General features: G+C 29.6%; 1 protein-coding gene across 29 annotated transcripts in view; it reads left to right on the forward strand.

Moving 5' to 3' along the window:
- Positions 1-21,768, forward strand: part of LOC121119856 (gamma-aminobutyric acid receptor subunit pi) — a 100,303-nt gene that overhangs the window by 46,953 nt on the left and 31,582 nt on the right. For all 29 annotated transcript variants that reach the window (XR_011780565.1, XR_011780566.1, XR_011780563.1 and 26 more), the window contains one exon: positions 8,971-9,059. Coding sequence is in view for 25 of the 29 variants with exons in the window: in XM_071889137.1 (XP_071745238.1) it covers positions 8,971-9,059 (89 nt within the window). In the remaining 4 variants the exon portion in view is untranslated. The remainder of the gene's footprint in view (positions 1-8,970; positions 9,060-21,768) is intronic.

The following is a 21,768-nucleotide window of genomic DNA, read 5'->3' on the forward strand; positions in this document are numbered from 1 at the left end:
CTCTCTTAATGTAGCTTTTAGGCACTCCAGACCACTTTCGGTTTCTTGTGATGGTTCATAATTTAATATTTCTTTGATTTTTGACTTTAAAAAAATGAAAATTGATATGTACTCCATTACACATTATAAATCCTACGTGTCAAAAGTTTTTTTCAGTCGTAGATAAGTAATAAATTAAGGAATTAATAGATCAAAATAATATTATTAATCAATTTGAGCTCGTTCATCAAAATGGATGGTGTTAGAATATTAAAATAGATGATACGAGAAATACCAGTTGTAAAAGTTACAAATAAAAATGAGAGGAATCATTAATGAGAAAAAAATAACAGTGCTTACCATGATATAAATTAAGTTAAAGGATCGTTTTATTTATAGTAGAATTTCCGACTTTACTTTAAATTATATAATCTTCTTTCACTGGTAAATAAGTATCGATAAAAGTTTTGATTAAGTTGGGTGGTGTTATTATTAAATAAGATTTTTTTATGTTAATTTTTATTCATATTATAATTGTATATATACAATTATATAAAAATATAAAATAATATTTAAAATATGAAATTGCAAGGAAAAATTGGGATACGCTAATATAAATAAGCATTTCAGCGTAAAATTAAACCTCCTAACCAAGGCCTACACCTAAAAACAGTCAAACATTCCAAAAATAAAATGATTATATAAAACAATCACACGCTAAATAATTCAAAACATAGTCACCTATCCAATGGTCTAATTCGGTGAAAGTGAACATGAAATTCGAAAATTCTACATTCCAGGTATGTGACTATATTTTTTCAGAGGATTGAATAGATCCAAATCTTAGGTTTCTCATATTTTTTAATATTTTTCATAAATACAAAATTATTGGGAAAATATTTTTAAATTTCCCAACTGTAGTTTTATTTCCATTTTTGTTTACTTTTTTTTATAAAGCTTTAATTTTTAATTAATTAAGCGAAATATAGAAAACATTTGACTATCATAATTTTACTTGTAGACATTTTGTTTTAACATTAATGTTAAAACAAAATATTTTGTACATAAGTCATATACAACATTTAATATAAATACTGGCCTTTATTCCGTTAGCCTATGAGCTAAAGTGTCCCAAATTTCACACATAGATGGCTTAATTTATTTTTGATTTATTCTCATTTTCAATAAGAACCAACTTTCAAAGGACATCTGTCAAAAGTTTATGATAATCGGTTCTTAAGTTTGTGATTTATTCTCCTAAGTGTGACGCTACTCAGTTATTTCCAAAACAATGGACAAAAAAAATGTTCTAATTTAACACTGCTTTTTGTTTGAACAAAATAACTTACAAGCTTTAAAATGGCTTGCAATGTGTTATGAGTACTCTTCTCCATACAATTAAACAACATCAATATAATGATCATTACAAAAAATAGCATAATAAAGATAATAATTGAAAAAAGGACAATTGTGAGCGATAAAAATGTGTTTTATTTGATAAGGTCAGAACTTTTTAGACCATGTGTTAGGTTATAAGATAAGTACATACTATATTTAAGTGTCTAACGTATGTAGAATATATTAGTTAGTTAAACAGAGAATACTTGTCAAATGAGATTATGTGGGAAAATAGTATATCAAATTACGTGATTGTTATCACTTGAAGGAAAGCACCGAGTTTATGGTAATAGTCTTCTGCACTCTATCTCTCTCTGTCTATATATATATTAAAGATGTACAATTATGTATATATGCACGTATGATAATATGATAATTGGTTTCCCTTAGAGCCCCATGTAAACCACTAATATGTATATATCATCTTCACATGTCCATATCCTTTATAATGAATGAAATATTTTGCTCATCTTGTATGTATGCATATATCCATTAGGCTGGTACTTTATGGGTTTTTACCGCGGATCATATCCGTACTTTTTTGCCCTCATTGGTGTACGTATGTAAAGGGTGATTCAAAACGAGTTGTTTTTGGATTGTAGAAATAAAACACTTAAGATATTATATTATAGTCAAAACTTTATTATGAACTGAAAAAACAATCCTTTACAATTATTTCTAGAAAATAATCCCCTTCATATGTTGGCCGCAACTGGCCTTTAAATGGTCCATTCTTTCGTGCCAATTTTCGATGATGCGTTCGAGCATTGTAACCGGAATCTCACGAATAAATCGGTCAATATTTTCTTCCAATGCTGCAATCCTCGCTGGTTTATCCACATAGATTTTTGCTTTTACGTAACCCCAAAGAAAAAAGCCTTATGGTGTGATATCACACGATCTTGGTGGCCAATTCACCGGGCCAAAAAGTGAAATTAATTGCTCAACAAAATGATGTCCCAATAAGTCCATTGTTACACAGACTGTGTGGCAAGTGGCACCGTCTTGTTGGAACCAAATATCGTGGAGACCATGTGCTTCAATTTGAGTTACCAAAAAGTCTGTTACCATGGCGCGATAACGTTCGATCGATTCGTCACGATCTTTGGCCGTCCCGCAATATTTTCTACACTGCGAGCTGTGCGTGGCCTACAAGACGACGAGACATCCCAAAAAGTTGCTGCCCCTTCAAATTGTTCAATTATTCTACGAATTGTGGATCCTGAAGGTCGATTATGTGGACCATAAGTTGGGCGTGATTTGTGAAAAAATTCTTTCACAGAACACTGATTTTCATAGTACAATTGAACAATTTGAACACATTGTTGTGGTGTATATCTTTCCATGATGAATTGTAGAACAATACTGGGTAAAAATGACGTATGAATATGACAGAACTCGCATGCGCCTGTCAAAAAATCCCTACTGGAAAAAACTGCTCATTTTGAATCACCCTTTATATCATACCATATAGTATAAAATTTTGGTTATTTTAATTTTTATACATGAAGCGGAGCAATTCCATTGGTAATTTTTTTTTTAAATGAACATGTATTGTACGTCATAAATATCTTAGCACCTTAAATATTTAGGTTTTACCACTATTAAAGAGTTATTCGGTTCTTAGTTACTTCGAAGTAATATGTATTTTTTTAAAAGGTTTTATTTAATCGCCATCGGCCATTAAATAGTTATAGATAGTGAATTTGATACTACTGAACCATGTGAAATAATTTTTCCAACCGCTGGCGATATTGTGACTGCTGATCGGCTTTGTTTATTATTGGAAAATGTAGACAAGCTCATCTTTTAAAAGAAACACATAAATAAATTTATGAATAATAGTATTATATAACCCGTGTATATTTTATTTGAATCTTTGTTTATAGAAAAGTTGAGTATATTTAGGAATCATTTATTTTACAAAAAATAAAAACATTTTACAATCATACTGTACCGAGCTGCGTTTCTTGAAGGATGTACTTTAGTTTGGACCAAATCGTGGGCTTAGCTTACTGATTCAGTTCTAAAATCCATAAACAAAAAAACAGTCAAGTGGGCGTTATAGTAAGTTCTATTTGCATGACTTTCATATCAATTAAGTATCATGGAAGTAGATAAAGGTGGTATATAAATAGAAATATATATATATAAAAAAACAGACACCGCCTTTGCTGTTTTTTATATTGAATATAATTAATGATGGGTCTTATTGAATCATTAACTGCGTACATGAAGTTTGAGTTGCAGTCAATATTGTGTTCTTTTTTAGGGTATCTATTCATGTAAACAAATCAGTTTTATCCATGAAATATCTAATAATATGAATTTATTGTATTGTAGAGAAAGAAAAGCAGAGAACAGTTTCCATTGAAAATTCCGCATGATTGAACTATCAAAAATCACCCAAAGACTAATCAAAGATATTTATATAGATTTGCCAAAATAAGTATGGGCATTTATAATCTATATTATAATTGTAATGCCTCATTTATTCAAAATGATTCGACCAGTCAATATTTTATTGTTTTTATGTATTGTTTCACTCCTTTAGTAACATAAATAACTAATGAGATCCGTCACTATAGGTATACAGAACTTTTGGGAGTCCAAACTCCAAAAAAATCTGTAAAGAAAGTGGTTTTTTTTTTTTTCTTAAAGCCAATATTAAGTTATTCTTTAACAACAGATCCAAAATAGGAATTTTGTCAGAATTCGAAATATATTTGGAAAAAAAAAATGTCAAAAGTGGAATTTCTGTTTTAGTTGTTGTTGTTTTTTTATGAAAAAAAGAACGACATAACACATGTTTAATTTTTTTTAAATGTATCATTTTGACCATTATCACTGTCATAAGAAAATGTATTCCTCTGTTCGTAGAATTGAAAGTCTCAGCGAGTCTAATCAGACTAGTATATCCCGCACAAAAAGGAATTACTATATTATTCTGAATTAAATAACAAAATAATATCCAAAAAATCAAATGTTGATTACCTCTTGAACAAGTAAGATTAGTCTGTCAAACACCTTGTCCAATTTATTATTTATGGTCCATACTTATTTTGGCAAATCTATATAAAAAAAATCTTTCTTTTTAAAAGTTTGTATTTAATTTTGAATCTTGCTTTTATACCAAATATTTAGTGAAGAAAAAAAAATTGAATCTTGTTATTTTTATAGAAAAAATAACATTTCTTTGGCATGTCGGGCTTAAAGCAAGTACCTTTAATGTCGCTTTAAAAAACCAACAGTCTTCTCGATTCCTTTAAGCCTTTCTCTTTTCTTTTTTTTTTCAAAACCAATATCTAATCAATTATATCTAAAATATATATAAAAATTTTCCTTTGGTATGTTTTTTGTTTTTTTTTTAATAACCTTCTAAAATATTTCAATTTTTACCTCATCCCTTCATTTAATTATTTTTTCTTTGGGAGGGGACGAGGGAAATATAAAGAAAAATTACTTTATCACTTCATGTTTGTGTGAAATGCGTAGATTACCTTTCTGTTGTAGCAAATTTGAAATTACGTTCTTAATTTACATAATATGTTAGACCAAAAATGTCTAAAATCTACACAAAAATTACAGTTTTCTTTCCTATGCATCAGATATATCTTTATGCTTCTATGAAGTTAGGAATAAACCGTTGGATTTTATTTTTGTAAAAAAACAAACAATTTAGTACATTTGTACGCAGAATGGATATCAAATTAAAGGTTTTGATGTGTGTAACACAAATATAATCATATTATCCAAGAATAACAAAATTAACTAGGTTCTAGAAACAAATAAGAGATTTAAGGATTTCTAAGTGATGGCCGGAGTACATATACATAAGTCGGCAGTGGCCAATCAAGACCTTCTCCGATTTCGTTGATCTTCTGCATGTATGTTTCTTTCAACAAGTATGGCATTTGGTAGGAAAGAATATACATTTAAAGTTAAGAATCGTGGGATGTTTGACGCCCCCCTTTGATAAGGAGCTCCCATGCACAGCATGCCGCTATTGTTTAACAACAAACTTTTAGCACCTACGCAATCATGTTGCACGTTGTTTGTTGTTTTGGTGGCCAGAGGTGTTTAGCGCCAGTTAAAGAAAATGGTATCGATCAATAAAGTATTTATTCCACGTTTGTGGTAAATGAATAGTGTCCTTGTGGCTCAGACAAGACCATTTTGAGATGGCAAACTTCTTAAACCTCAATAGTTCCTTTGTTTGGAGATTCAGGAAGGAACTGATTGAGTGTGGAAGTGATTATGAATAGCGCGATGATCACAAATCGACCGCAGACTCCCAGGTTGATCCGGATTTCCCCAGTTGCTTCAAAGTCATTGCGAATGAGTACATCAAGGTCCCAGAAGATCATCTCATGCAGAAGTTACAGTATGGAAGTCATGCGTCTAGCAACAAGACTGATCATTGCCACGCAGCAAAAAAAACGTTGACTTGGTTGTCTGATTTTTTTTTTTTTTTTTTTACTTTGTGGGACCTTTTTTTTTTGGCCTCCAAACTCACCAGTTCGCAATCTCATTGACTTCTTTGTGTGTGGAGCAGTTGAGCGACACACCAACAGATCTTCCTGGAATAAAAAATCCGAGCTGATTTCCAGGATCTGGGAGGAATTCCGAAATCTTCCAAAAGGGACTGTCATCCAGATTTGCAACTGTTTCTGAGGTCATATCAAGGATTTTATTGAAGCCAAAGGCGATCATATTAAATAAAAATAATTAAAAATTGATTCAGCTCTCATTTGGCGATGATTTGTAATAAAATGGAAAGGAAAATCCTTTTTTTTTAAATCGTGTTGGTTGCTAAATAGAGGTCGCTCCCTGCATATAAAAGCGCTCGGTGGCCTCTCAGAACCCTTTCCGAATTCCTCGATTGCCTATGTCGATATTGAAATATGGTAAGTTGAAAAGAGATGACAGACAAAATAAAAGTTATTTTGTTAAGTTTGAAGATATGTGCGTCTTTTAAGGTCTACTTTTTAGATCTAAATATATTGTCTGTTTGTGGGACGTTGGTACATGAACAACAAACTCATTTTATAATATCTCCATCTCTCCCTCTCGCATTTCTCTTTCTATTGAGTATGCTATAGTATATTTTAGAATATTGTATTATACATATTTTTAATATAATAACCAACATATATTTGGCATATTATCTGAAACAGTCAAAAAAGTATGCAACATTGTATCAAATAAATAAACATTTTTTAGTTATAATGTCATATTTATGAATGGCTCTTTGACAAGTTTATTTGCAATCAATATGTGCAGAAACTACTCAACAATTTAGCTGATATTGTATATATTATGCATATGTATTTCATAATTCAAAATATCCCTACCTGTGACAGTTTAGAAAAAGAGACATTACTAGCAAGACAAAGGCGTCCGCAGGGTAATATATATATACAATTTTATTTCTCGGGTGGGTCGAAGTTTTATGAATTTTTTGTGGAAAATAGATTGAAAAATTCAAATTTTATCAAAAAAATTCAAATTTCAAAAAACTATAGCTATTCACAGACAATTAAATTTTTTAGAAAAAATATTCAAAATAACATTTTTTGGAAATAATTTCAAATATTTAATTTCTTGTAGAAAAATTTCAAAAATCCAGAGTTGCTCACAAAAAAAGGAAATTTTTGAAAAAATTCTTTAAATTAAATATCTCAAAAATATAATTTTTTGAAAACAAAATTAAATTATTAAATTTTTCAAAAATATAATTTTTTGAATACAAAATTAAATTATTAAATTTTTCAAAAATCCATTACTATTCTCAAAAAATATAAAAAAATCAAAAAATTTGTTAATTAAATTTCAATTATAAAATTTTTGAAAAAAATTTCAACTATAAAATTTTTTGAACAAAATTTCAAAAATCCATAGGTATTCTCAAAAAGTTAAATTTTTTGGGAAAAGCTCCAAAAACCCTTAGTTATTTACAAACAGTTAATCTTTTTGGGGGGGGAGGGGGGGGGGCTTTAGTTCCTGCCCTGCAAGAATCTTTAACACTACGTAAGTTCCCATTAACTGCTAACAAGATGACTTCCTGGGCGTGTTTAGCCACATTTAGGAAACAATATAGTTGATAAATTAGCAATTTAAAACTTTTCCCCCTAAGTAGTTATTACTTGTGATACTAATACAAACATCATTGAGCAAACTATATTTTTTTGTCTAATTATATATTTTAAACCTGTGAATCTATTGTCTAAAATAGTAGTTGGAGAAAGTTATATTTCATCCTGTTCGCTGTAGAGGATAAATTATCTTCAAAATAATAAAAAAATAGTCTAATAAGACATCTTCTATACCTGCAGAATAAGATCTCCCTTTTTTTTAGTCATTGTTGGCATTGATAAATAAATAGAATAGACTAAAAACATTCTTTGAAACTTTGATAGTGTACTTCAAAATTTGCTATTCACCCAGAGACTAATCAAATGTCATTCAAGATATGTTGAATATCGGAAGAACTTAACAAATTGACACTGACCAATAAAAAAAAAGATGCGAAGAGTATTTTTAGTTAATCCATTTATAAGATTATAAATTGTAGGGTTAAAAATACTCTACAACTTTTCTTTTTCTTCTATTTCTTTGACTGAACCACTGTTAATTTTAGTTGCCAAAAATAAAAATCTTAAAATCCAAGAATAAATTTCTTAATGCATTTCAATGATTAAGTGCTCATTAATTAATCGTGGATTCATTTCATTATGAGAATGCTTCAATAGTTGCCATTATAATTGTTGTAAAAAAAAAAACAACAAGAGAACCACCCAATAAATCATGGCGGTACCTCCCTAACACACAAAAAAATAAAGTGAGTTGTCAGCTATTGATGTTTTGAATTTTTGTCTGAATATTTTCCCAATTACTTTTTGTGAGACTTGTCCTTCATTTGTGGTATAAGTTTCTCCTCCAATGACAAAAACATCTCCAAAACTACAGTGACAGAAACAATAATTAATTATTGAACATTTAGATATTTTTTTCTGGCATAGTGTTTGTGACTACTGGAGTTAGATTTGTGTTTATTTCTTTCCTTTCAGAGTTTCTGGCCGCTAGTATAATAAAACCTCATGAACGTTCAGCTGTTTTTCTCCCAAACACTCTTCAGACGCTCAGAGTCAACTCTCTCGTTTTTTTGTTTTTTTTTACATACCGCCGGTGCTTTTGCTCTTTTGTCACTGATTCCGTGGTAGATACTTGCTTATTCTGAACCATTTCCACCCATACCTAGTAAATCTCTAATATCTACTATAACTAGGTATAATATAATTTTGCAAGTAATGTAAGAAACTCTAAGTTTATTTGATATTTATAATGAGTCATAAATAAAACTATTAAATAGAGCATGAAAAATTATGAAGTATCTTATTTGTAATTCAAAGCAACTACTAGTCTTTTAAACAATTATATTAATCTCATATAAGTATAAGTATTTGTTTCTGCTATTTCAGCATTACTTTGTATTATTTTTAAAATATATGATCTGGGTTATAATTCAAAGACATTTTAATAAACTATTATATGAAAAGTAACGTATGATCTAAAAATTTATTCATTTTCCAGATTCTCACTTAATAAATAAGTCCTTACCTTGGAACTATGATTTCAAGTTCGTAGTTGAAGAAATAAGCAATGTAAACGATAAAGCACAGGTAAGCTCTACATATTTTAGAAAATTAGGTTTATTAATTAATTTAAAGTAGTTACTTAATAATCGAAAGAATAAGAAATTAATTACATGTACTGTAATTATGTGTAAAAATAAATATCTAAACTATGTAATTGTTGAATGGTTGGAGAGACATTAGGCTAGCTTTTGATTGTACTAATTTCTACAAAGATACATTCATTATATACCCATTTAATCACTATTGTATGTAAATTAGATCTCACATTGACAAAGAAAGATTAATCTGTATAAATATTTGTTTAATTGATTTGTGGGCATAGCAGAGGCTAGGAGGAGAACAACGTGAAATGGGGAAAGTTCCTTGCTTGTAGAATTTTAGTATAAAATCTGAAATAGTTGTTTTTAAAAACATCAAGTTTTGTGCAAAAATATATATGTAATTATTTCGCAAAAATTAATTCTTACTTTTTTGTCATGATTAAAACGAAACCTTTTTATCAAATATTCATTGTGCTATAATTAAAAATGAATGTTGTCATATTAATATCCTTCCCCTCTTCCCTCCCCAAAGAAATCCTCCGATGTGAAGGCAGCTAATGAACTAGATAAGTTATAAATGATACACTGATTTTAGGACAGTCCTCCATCTTTCTTTATAGGGGAAAGTTTGGAAAACATAATAAAGTAAGAGGAACATGATTATATTAATGAAAATTGATGAATATTTTGCACCCCTTGCAATTCCTTTCATATATCTAAAGGTATTTAGATATATTGACCTCCCTTTGAAATATTCAAATGAATTTATATTAACTCCCAAAAGTTGTGCCCTTGATATATACATATATATACAACAAGTGGATATCAACATTTAAATGATTTTTTCTCACAATACTCAGCTATACCCATTGGATTAAAAGTGATTTTAATTCAATAAATGGGCATTTTGGAGAACAATCAAAGATTAAAGGCTTACAATTGTTTACAATTGCAACTTTAAATGGGTTTACATACTCTATTAGGGTAATAGTTATTTCTTAGTAGAGCTCTATATTTTTACATAAATTAATGTAAATTGTGCATGCTACTAAGGCATAAATATAATGTACATAAATAAAATCTCATATCTGAACCATTTGTCTAAACATTGTTTATGAGGACCAACTAAAACATATGTTTAATCATTATTATTAGGACAAAAAAGTAAGTAGTTTTTTTTTATGTTATAACCTTGGCAATAAATATATATACTAAGTAAATAACAACAGCTTTTACTTTGAATGTGAGTTAAAAGCTTGTCAATGAGGGAACCTGTTTTTTTTAAATTGAGGTTGAAAAAAAACATACTATAGGAGTTTGTATAAATATTTCATTAAAAGGATTTTTTTTTTTTCATTTCTATGTTATCTAAAAATACTTTATCTAGGGTAATTTGGGGATATAATAAGAAACTAAATGAAGAATTATTCTGCATATTTATTTAGTTGTGTTATAATTGCCGAAACTAATTTAATCAAAAAGTTTCATTTTGGAAAATTCCAGTAACTTAACAATTATGTTTCCGTGAAGAAAACATGAAGGACAAACAACTTCTTTAAATGGAAGAGTAAATATGTATATACATTAATAAAGGTTTATTAGACTAGAAAGTTCTTTGTACATTTAGGTATAGATATATATTTGAAAGTCAACTACAATCCTGTTGTCCCGTAATGAGACCAACTATTTTAGTATATCGGTTGTAAATCTAATTAATTTAATTAAACATTCGTTATTACTTTATCTATCTAAAACTTTATATTTTGGCATGTCGTAAGAAGAACATCAAACTCATATTTTATTCAATATGAAGTCCTTTGTCCTCGATAACGCTCTTTAAACGGCCTCATAGTGAGGAGTCGACCTGAACAATAAATACAATCTGTTTTAAAAAAATTTCATACATTTTTCAGTTATTTTTTCCTTAAGTACACCCAAATTTGTTGTACGTTTAGAACAGACTCTGGCTTCAATACGTAATTAAAAGGTCAGGCTAGAACGGAGTTCAATAAGTCGCCTAATAAAAAGCACTATTATTTATAAATCATCTCCTCCCATAATATGCAGTTTTATTTTATATACACTTGACCGGTATACGTTTAAATATTTACAAATCTCCCACACTTTGGACGCAGCATGCCTGTAATCGGGTTGCAGATTTAATTTGGCATCTCAAAAACACATTGATATGTTGAAAAACTTTGTTTGTGCAGAAAAATAAAATGTGAATAACTATTATTCCAAAAACTTTTTTACTGCAATTAATCCTACTTCTAAAAAAAAAATATTTAAAAAAAAGTGTCATAATTAAATTTACATCAGCAGGGTATAACAACGAAACTACACACTTTAAATTTAAAATGAAATGATCATTTTCCAAAATTTATTCAAAAACAAAAAAATGAGATCATCAGATACAATTATTGAGAATATATGTAGCCCCAATAAAGGCCTTGATTTGGATTCTGAACCGCGTGCATGCTTTGAAAACTAGAGTCAAATCTAAATTATTGGATTCCAGAACGGTGTAGTTGATAAGGGACACACACTTCTTGGTGGTGTGAGGACATCTCTTGACCATTTATGCAAGGTTGATCTAGACAAAATAATCGATCGGATTTAGTTTGGGGAGACTAGAATGCCAAATACCCTTAGATACCCAGTCGTTACAATGCTACTGGTGCAAATTTTGAGACTTTTTGGAGGTATCGCAGAGATCAAAGTTCTGTTGCTAGAACCTTTGACCATTAATACCTAAGCATTCCTAATAGTCAGATCCTTGGTCATCAAAATCATCACAAAAGTGTGCCCATGTTCTATCTCTGAAAATGTAATAGTCTTGCAAAATCTTCTGTTCTTGACTCCATGGCGGTGTTTTATCTACTAAGTAATACGTTTATATGAATATTTCACATCCAAAAAAAAAATTCTGCAATTGCTTCAACATATATGCCGGAAAATCTGGAAATATGAAGGACCGGATTTCATTTGTTACACTCTGTTTATAAATATGTACTATGTAGTTGCATATATAATGGAACTTTGTACAAGTCGTAGCTTGTAATTGAATTTTGTTATTTATACCATTAGGATTTGATTTTATGATAAGATTTGTCTTTCTATTAACAATTATTTTAAGTGATAATATCATTTCATTTTGATCTAAATATAGTACAAATTTTTATTCATAGGGTCATATAACTATGGACTCTGGGATTAATTATATTTAATGAGCACAGAAACAATTAGTATTTTGTATGAACAAAGTTAGAAATTTAACACACTCACATGCACATATAGCAAGTCGACTTTTTTCTTGCAATGAATTGTGATTTAGGGAAATTATGAAGGTAATCATAGCATCTGCAGCAAGATATGACGGTTTTTACATATGTCTTTTTTTGGATCGGAACTTTGCCTCTGATTTGGTTTAATATTTTTTTCTTGGTCAGTTACATATGATTGTAACCTAAAGGTCATAATACTGATAGATAGATTTAAGAAAGAATAGAAGACACGTCTGTTAAGACTTTTTTTTATTATCATTATGACTGTTCTTTAAATTTAGTTGTGTGGTATGTTTCTCGATTGTATGTCTATTTTATTTTTTATTTTATAAAATGATTATAACCTGTACGTTTTTATTTTAACTTTCTTAATGCCTACATATTTTTAACAATCGTTTTTTCAATGTTATATATTTCAAAGGAATACAAATGATATGGTGTCCCATAATTACGGGGTTAGAATTTTAAACTAAAATATATATTTAGGATATTTACTTTCGCATTCCCTCTTAATTTTTTTACTATTTCATGATCTTATTTATATTTGGTATACATTTTTGTAAAAAAATAAAAACCCATGAAAAAAAAATATACATGATTAGTCGTAAGAGAAGATCGGAGACAATTTCAATACTTTATACTTTTGCTTCAAATATTAAGCAAATGTTTTTTTTTTTTTTCATATTCTATTATTGTAAGAAACAGCTTAAAAATTAATTTAATCTGTAATTATTTCTCAAATTAAACTTTAATGCGTCCTTTCAAACCTGTAGCATTCTTCCTAAATAACAAACATACTTGCTGTAAAACGTAAATATATACAACTATAATCAATACGAGGAAAATTCCAACACACGTTGCGACTGATATCTTTATACTGAGTGTAAAAACACTCCAAATTTATCTAAGTTGAAATATTGATAATATTATTTAAACTGACAAAAAAATAATAAATAATTCAAATGATAAAAGTTACAGCAATTACATTGAAAAATGAAGCTATTTCAAAAGTATTGATTTTTTTATTACAATTATCTGCGTTATGTATATTTGTTATACAATTTGTATAAAATTATGTGGCGGATACATGTACAAGTTACACCTTATACAAAATCTTAACATGACACACCATATATGGACACATTATGTAACAAATCGCTCAAAAAAGGTTAACATTTAAATTAAAATGTTTACTTTGTTTTTCATGACATCACCCCTTAAATGCTAACAGCAATACTTCATTATAATCATGTACTTTTTCAAAAGGAATCTATCATTTTCTCTGTCATTAAATTAATTTTTTTATTGCTATAGTTTCAATTTTGAACACCGTGGGTTTTTTTAAATGGGGTTTTATTAAAATTCAGTACAAAAAAATAAAGATTAAAATAATAATAAAATACATCAAGAGGGATTGCAATAAAATAAATCATAATAGCTAAAAATTAACCCCCTAGATCAAAGCCCAATCCTTCAATACCAACAACTTATGTTTTTTACAGACTATATAAAGATATACTAATGTCTACCACAACAAAATATGAAAATGATGAAATTAAAACAGACAAACAAACAACATCTATGCCTTCGATGTTCTTGTCCTCATCTTCAGATATCTTCTTACTAAACGATTAAGAGTTGAGTAGAACTTACATGAACATTTGGCTAAAAATTGAACAATGTTATGATACATATTTCCATTCTCTATCCTCGTAACGGGGGATCCTTGAGGAAAAGACTACTTATCTTGAAATGAAAAAACTAAGAAAATGCATAAATTTTCTTTCAGGAAGCACATATTTACATATTTATATGAATATATGTCGTTAATTTATATGCATTCATAGTTGTTGGAGATTAGAATATTATATGAGAGCAACTTCAATATTAAAAGTGCAGCAGTATTAATATCTCTTGTCAGAGGTTCTAAATTAAATATATATAAGGTCCAGTAAATACATTTAGTGCAAGGGATAGAGTTGTATTGATTATAAAATAAATACTTTTAACTATAAAAAGGCACACCACTTATTAATCTGGCCACCATCAGCCTCAATGACAGCCTCCAATCGCCTAACGTAGTCCTTTTTTTCATGATCCCTCGCCTGCTGGTAAACGGAGGTCTTCAGGACATCAATATTCGAGTGGCGGACCTTGCAGGTATTCTTCTCAATTTCCCACCAAATGGAGTAATCCAGTGGATTCAGATCTGTGCTCTGAGTGGGCTAAAGGTTCATGGACCAGAAGTTCATGTTACTACCCATCCACTCTGGTACAATATTAGCAGTATGGGACGTCCTGCTGAAATACATACGTGGCTATGTTGAACTTCGTCATGGTCTTGGTGATCTATAGGACCACATTTTCCGTTCAAAACTATCAAGTAGGGGACAACGGGTAATTATTATCCAACAAGAAACCAAATTGGAGGCATTTTTTCTCCAGTTGATGCTACAACCCCCAACATCATCACAGAGGCCAGATGATTGGTCTTGGTGACTGTTTTGAGGATGTCGTCAGCCTTGCCAAAGCATACCACCCAATCATTTGGTTTGTTATTAACGGGGTCAACAATAAAGATCTTTTCATCAAAGAAAAAAATGATCCGGTTTTCTGGTGTCTTTTTGACATTGGGACAGGATTGACCTCCCAATTCTTCTAAGCGACCTTCCTCTAGCCTATCCAATGGGCTTGCCCACAGTAGACCGAAAATTAAATTTTCTAAGAAGTATTTTTCAAAAACTCTATAGGCTGCAAATATCAGAAAAATGAGTTTTAAAGGGAATATTCATGTTTATTGAGTTTCAAACTTTCAAGAACACACCATGATAATTTAAAGGGGGAAAAATTTGTAATTTGGATACATAATGTAATTGATAAAAGCAAAAATGTTTTATAGGTAACCGATCAATACTTTCTTTAAATACACATTCGCCTGGATTCAAACACTTTTTACATGTCTAGTTATCATAAATTCGTAGATAGTTATGCAAGTTTTTGTCTTTTATTTCCATAAATTCTATCATCTCTTTGATTTTATGGATACAATTTGACATAAGAGTATTTTCTACTACATCAAAAGGAAAATTTAAAGAAAACTCTGCAACCCTTAATTTTCCCATTGACATCTCTTTCATTTTTTTATTTACATGCCTCACTTTTATTGATTATGGCAATTTCTTTAATATTTGTTTTTAGGCACTTTTATTTTTTTGGTGTCTTAAATCTGTGTTTTAGTTAGAGTAAAATAATTAAGAGAAATCCTATTTTTAAATTTGCAGTTGAAGGTTTTTTTTTAAATTGCTTCATTTATTTTAAAGATAAAGAAACACATACTAATCTTAATAATATAAAAACATATCATTGAATTCCTCCCACACCTAATTCTGACATTATTAGTAAACATACTATCACTATTAATACTCTAACAGGTATATACATTATGTTTGTTGTTATTTGTGTATTTTTTGTGAAGTAGAAGGAGACCCATTAATTAATTGTTAACTTTCTATTCTACCTCCATGAATTCACCCATTGAATTGAATTCACAGGGATAATATTACAAAGGGAATAAAAAATCCATTAATCACGAAGAAAGATGATAAAATGACTTCAACTGTAATATTTCAAAAGTGACATGACCTGGAAAAAAAAAGTCTTCTTATTGCCAAGGAAATATCCTCAAGCTAACAGGCGTGTTGCATCACTTTGTTTAATAGTTTTTCTCTCAAATAGCTTCAGCCACTACAAAATAATATTAGTTATATTATTTTGTTTCAATCTCTTATCTGAAGATGGCGGCACACCATTCTCTGCTATGTAAACAAACCAACATTAAGTAAATAACATAAATTCCTAATAGGACAGACAAAACTCAAGTTAATAGTTTGCAGTTATTTCTTATTTTAAAAGGCTTCATCTAAATAGATATTTATTATTATAATGAACATTGGATGTTTAAGTATAACTCTTTAATGGATTAATAATGACGTAAATGATTGATGTCTTTGTAGAAAGTGTGTTCCATTGAACGTCGTACGTATCCAATTTGGACACATTTTTTAAGGTTTTTAAGGAGAGCTCGTAAAAATTTGTTAATGATATATTATCGGTAGAGGGGAAATTTTTTCTCTGTATTACGTTATTGTTTTGTTGCTCTGGGTATTTTATATGTAAATTATAATTTTATCGTTTAAAAAGGAAAACCCAAATGGTTTTCTAGCTTTTTGCTTTTATGTTTTAATAAGGATATATATAGAGATAAATTTCACCTTTTTTATGGTTCTAACATTCATAAATTCAACTAAATATGGATTTTAACATTTGCGTAGCTTGTGAAAAGAGTCAATTTATATTATTTATGCAAATGATACAATTTGTACAACAATAATGGAGGATAAACAAATCAAGGAAACTTTTTTCCTTAGAAAAGAACAAAAATAGCATTTACCCATTTCTTTACCAACATAAATCAAAATAATTATAAATGAGTTCGTATAGAATATCAGAACAAATAAATAACATTTTATTAGATTATGAATTACGAATAAAGTGCATCACGTAAATATTTTCATTAAGACGGTTTCACATTGAAACGAACATCTAATAAAAATTGATTTATTTACCTTCATATATATAAATATATGGTTTATCATCTGTATGTACATAAATATTTGTTCTTCAATCTAATCTTCAAAAATGAATTAAATATTATACACGAGGGTACCTTTGTTCTATTTGCGACTGGAGTCGAAAATCTGAGTATAATTAATAAGTTAAAAAAGTGCATTAAATTTTTATTATTTGCCAAGCCCTTTTAGCTTACATTGTAACTTTAACATTATCAAGACTTTGAAAGGATACTTTGAACAGCCCCTATTTAACTTCCGGGGAAAAATAAAAGTTACCTAGAGCCAAGAGCGTATTTACTTATATTAATTTGTAAATAAAGTGACGCCGTCCTGTGGCTAAATAATAAATCTCCTTGAATTATAATATTATATAATATCGGTGTATGTTACTCACATAGAGGGCGCTATGAAAATTCTTCTCACTATGCCCCATTTTTTCTAAGCAACAAGCTTCAGTCTGAAACACCACCTTGCCGATAATATATATTCTTTAGTTCGTGTATGCCCTATTGTAGCCCCAATATTAATGTAGTGGGTGTAGATTGTGCTCCCAAGAGTTCAAAAAATCCTGTATATATATCTAAGGATCTTCCATGTAAAAATTCTAACATATTACATATCATTTGTAAAGTTTCTAGAACATTTTTTGTCAAATAAGATGTAGGACTTTGTGCATTTTATTTATTTATGACAATAATATTTCAAAGTCATGAACGTTTGTGTAATTTGTCTTTATATTTTTATCTCTTTAATATTTTATATATCTTATTACAGAAACTTAATGCGTTTCCTTTGTACTAGATATTTTTGTGAAAATGTTCGTCATATTTTTGTATTAGTAAAAATAAGTATCTTTTATATTCGATGGATATTTTTAAGCTATCAGGACCATAGCAGTCAAATTTTTAAAAGAAAATTCCCTCGCTTATGATAAATTTTTTATCTTGTGGGGTTGCTCTCTTTAAATATCACAGATGACAGCGTAACTTGATAGAGTGGTATTCCTTGTGCCCTAAGTATAACTAGCGGGGGGGGGGATCTAATAGCTAAATTAATTTTGACAAAATTCTATAACATGGTCATCGTTTTGCTACTTTCTTTATAGCTCCCCAACGAAAAAATACCTCATCCTTACATGGGCCTCTTCCTTCTGAGATTAACAATGACGATGGACAATGTCCATAGTAGATAAATCAATTAAAAGAATTTATTTGAATTATGCTTCTGAAATCAGAGGGGCTTAAGTTGGAACTCCCATACTCCTAGAGAAGGAAATTTATATTTAATATGTAAATTGACATCAAATTATCTCCTTGATAGTTTGAATTAATTGTAGTACTATAATGTCAACATATACTCAATCGGTGCCACTTTATCTGACCGATAAAGTAGGGAAAATTCACGTCTATATCTATTTTTTGTTTTTGTTTTGTTTGTTTATAAGTCAGAATTATTTATTCAAAAGTCCCCCATCAAGTCAAAATCCTTTGGGTTTTGTTCCATTTTCCTTGATGCCAAAGAAATTGTATTAGATATTTCATTAATTATACACAAAAAAAAGCAGAAAAAATCAAATTTATCTGTTAGAAATCCTATCTTTTTTGTCGGTAGAAATTATATTCCATAGTACAACTTATATTCACTGGATATTAATTAATAATTCACCTCAAAGTAATTTAGCTGAAATGTATAAATAGGTTATCAGAGAGGGAGATTTGTACTTTAACACATTTTCATTCCTTTGATTACGTAGAATATTTACTTATAATTTTAACTGCATTACAGCAAACACATTAACGAGTTTTTAATGGGGTTTTTATGGATTTTTGTTAATTTGTTTTGGTGAAGACGGGAGAAAGGGAATAATGAGGAAAATTAAAGTTGAGGAAGTTTAATCCTAAGGAGAGCTACAATATATTTATTGTGTCATAATATGTCAAACAGAACAAAAAATAAAGGAGTATAAACCATGTTCTATGTTTGTAGATTGTAGGTGGGTGCATTATTGATAGATATTCCATCAAAGTTCCATTATGGAATGCCTCTTTTGAATGGGCAAATTATGGAAATACATTACACAAATTATTCAGAAACAAGTCAACAGGAAAATGTTAATATGTTAAATCAATTATTGGGATTAATTGAGCATAGTTTTAAGAGCTCAACACAATCATATCCGCAAAAGTTGTAGTAAGATGTGGGCGCCCTCCCTTCTTCGACCTAAGATGGAATATTTTAATCCTATAATGCGATACGTATCATATGTATTAATAGAGCAAAGTTTGTCTATCGATGCCTCATTTTTGAACTGCGTCAGATTTCTACAATTCCCTCTTTATTGATGATTGAACGGCTCTTGGAGGAGGGCAGGGGGCTTACCCAGACATCGCTTGTGACTGGGGACGCCAGATATAATTTTGTATTAAATTAAATATATAACCCCAGAATTTTTATATGAATGACTTTAAAAATAGGAAAAGGAACGAACTTTTTTGGAAAAGAGGTCAAGAGATATTCCTTTTAAAGAATTAAATAAGTACATCATTTATGATAAAAAGTCTTAAAAAGGTTTAACTTTTGATAAAAATACCATTATATATTTTTTTTAAAAACCCCTAATGAAGCCGTGCTAAAGAAAAAAATACTTTGAAAAGAAAGGCCCATCTTTTATTTTCTAAAAAAGTGATCATTTATTTTTTTTAATGGAAAAATGTAAATGGCCCGCCTTATCTTTGACCCAGGCTCTTCTCACGCTAAAAGCAGTGATGTTTTGCATTGAAAGGTTAACAATTACCTATTTAGCAAATACTAGCGACTGGAGATTGTACTTTAATAAATGGTGGCCAATAAACTTATTTGGAATATACGTACGAATGAAGTGGATAAATGGATCTGTTTGAAAGAACAAATCAATGTAGATTATTATGTAAAATAATTATTAATATCATGAAGGAATTCAAAGTAGATGAAGCACAATGGTTTAATTAACAAGGGAAGTTTGGGAATAAGCAAAAAAGTTTTCAAAATATTTATCTTAATGAAGGAACTGTCATGGGCCTATATATTCAAATTATATTTTGTAGATGTGGGAAGTTTTTATTTAAAGTTTGCAACTTTAAATAATTACTTCATATTTCTAAGAATATTCATATTATTAAAAAAAAATTCAATTCTTCTACAATCAGCAGTGAATATGGTAATATCCTGTTTTGGATAGCGATGCAAGTCTTGCGTATGAATTCAGGATTAATTATAATCCAGCCCTTATTTATAGCTCCCTGGATGGCCAACCCCCTCTCATATCGCTTCTTCAAATAGGCACCCTCAGTGGTACATGAACCTGTTACAGGCACGTTCTACCTGGTACTTGGACAACTTGATAAAATCACGATGATCCGCTGCTTTAACTTGGCCACCGTGTTGCACGAAGTTCGGTTGGTGCACCGTTCAAATGTTACCTATAAGTAAAAATCACAGGGATTGCAGTTGAGGCTGTTGGGACGCCAGACGTTGGGGCTGGTGTAGTCCTCGAAGTTCTTGGACAGTCGCACCTAGGACAAAATGAAAAAATGGCCCTGATGGTCTTCACTGTATTCCTCAATATGCAGGCACTCTTCATGATATCAGAGTCCTTAAAACCGGCGCGAATCATCATAACTGGGGTTATTCTTTTACACTGGTTGGACGGGTTAAAGTCGTTGGATTTTATTGTAGTCAGCACCACGTGTTTTCAACTATTGACCCAATATTTTGGAAAAATGTAATAGTAATTTACTGCTACCTAACGGTCATTATGTGTAATAATATCAACTGTCAAAAATATAACGTCAAACCATATTTTATTCAATAACTATTCTACAAATAGTATGTTTAAAAAATAGCCTTTAGTAGGCTAAAAAAACCAAAAGGTGCATTTAATATTTAGAATATTATTACTTAGAAATTACAATTTTACTAGACTTGTTCATTAGTCAATCTAACAATTTAAATTTATTTGCATATGTACAGAACTTAAATTTATATTGACACATAATTAAGACAAATCCTATTAAAAATTGCATTTATGATTTATGTACATAAAAAGGGTAAATCAAAACTAAAATAATTATAATATTGATACTCTCAATTATCATACACTTTCATACTATGATTTTTTTTTCTTTTTTTGAAAACTTTCCTAACATCAACAATGCTTCAGTCTGAGTTTTTGGCATAAACACATACAACTTCGCTTTTTAAGTTTCAAGGTGATTAAAAACATAATTATGTAATAAATTATAAAGTAAACATATATCAAGCATAATGAGACGTAGATGTTGTAACTTATATACAATCTATATATATATATATATATATGTTAGGGGCAATGTGGAAAATGTGGTTCATTTTGCAAAATGCCCCTCAGAGCAAGCAATGTGCAAAATGCCCGGGCAATCTATAAAATTTCCAATGGAGTAGTCAATGTTCCTTTTAACTTCATTTAAATTGTAAGATGAAATGATTTTGGGTAATTTGATTATAAAAAAATTGATTGCTAAGCAATTTGATCATTAAGGATTTGATTAAGATACAATTTCATTGCAAACTATTTGATAATCTAGTGCACTTTCACGGAAATGTATATGGTATTCACACAATAAAACTATTATATGATAAGAAATTGTGACGAGAGACTCCATTTTATTTTGCAAAATATACCTCGGCCAACATATTGTTCGGGTGGACAGCTGGTCCTTAAGAGGAATCAAGATATATCGACACTACTACCCTGAGC

The sequence above is a fragment of the Lepeophtheirus salmonis genome, chromosome 6 (assembly GCF_016086655.4).
Source record: "Lepeophtheirus salmonis chromosome 6, UVic_Lsal_1.4, whole genome shotgun sequence".
In the NCBI taxonomy this organism is placed as follows: Eukaryota; Metazoa; Arthropoda; class Copepoda; order Siphonostomatoida; family Caligidae; genus Lepeophtheirus; species Lepeophtheirus salmonis.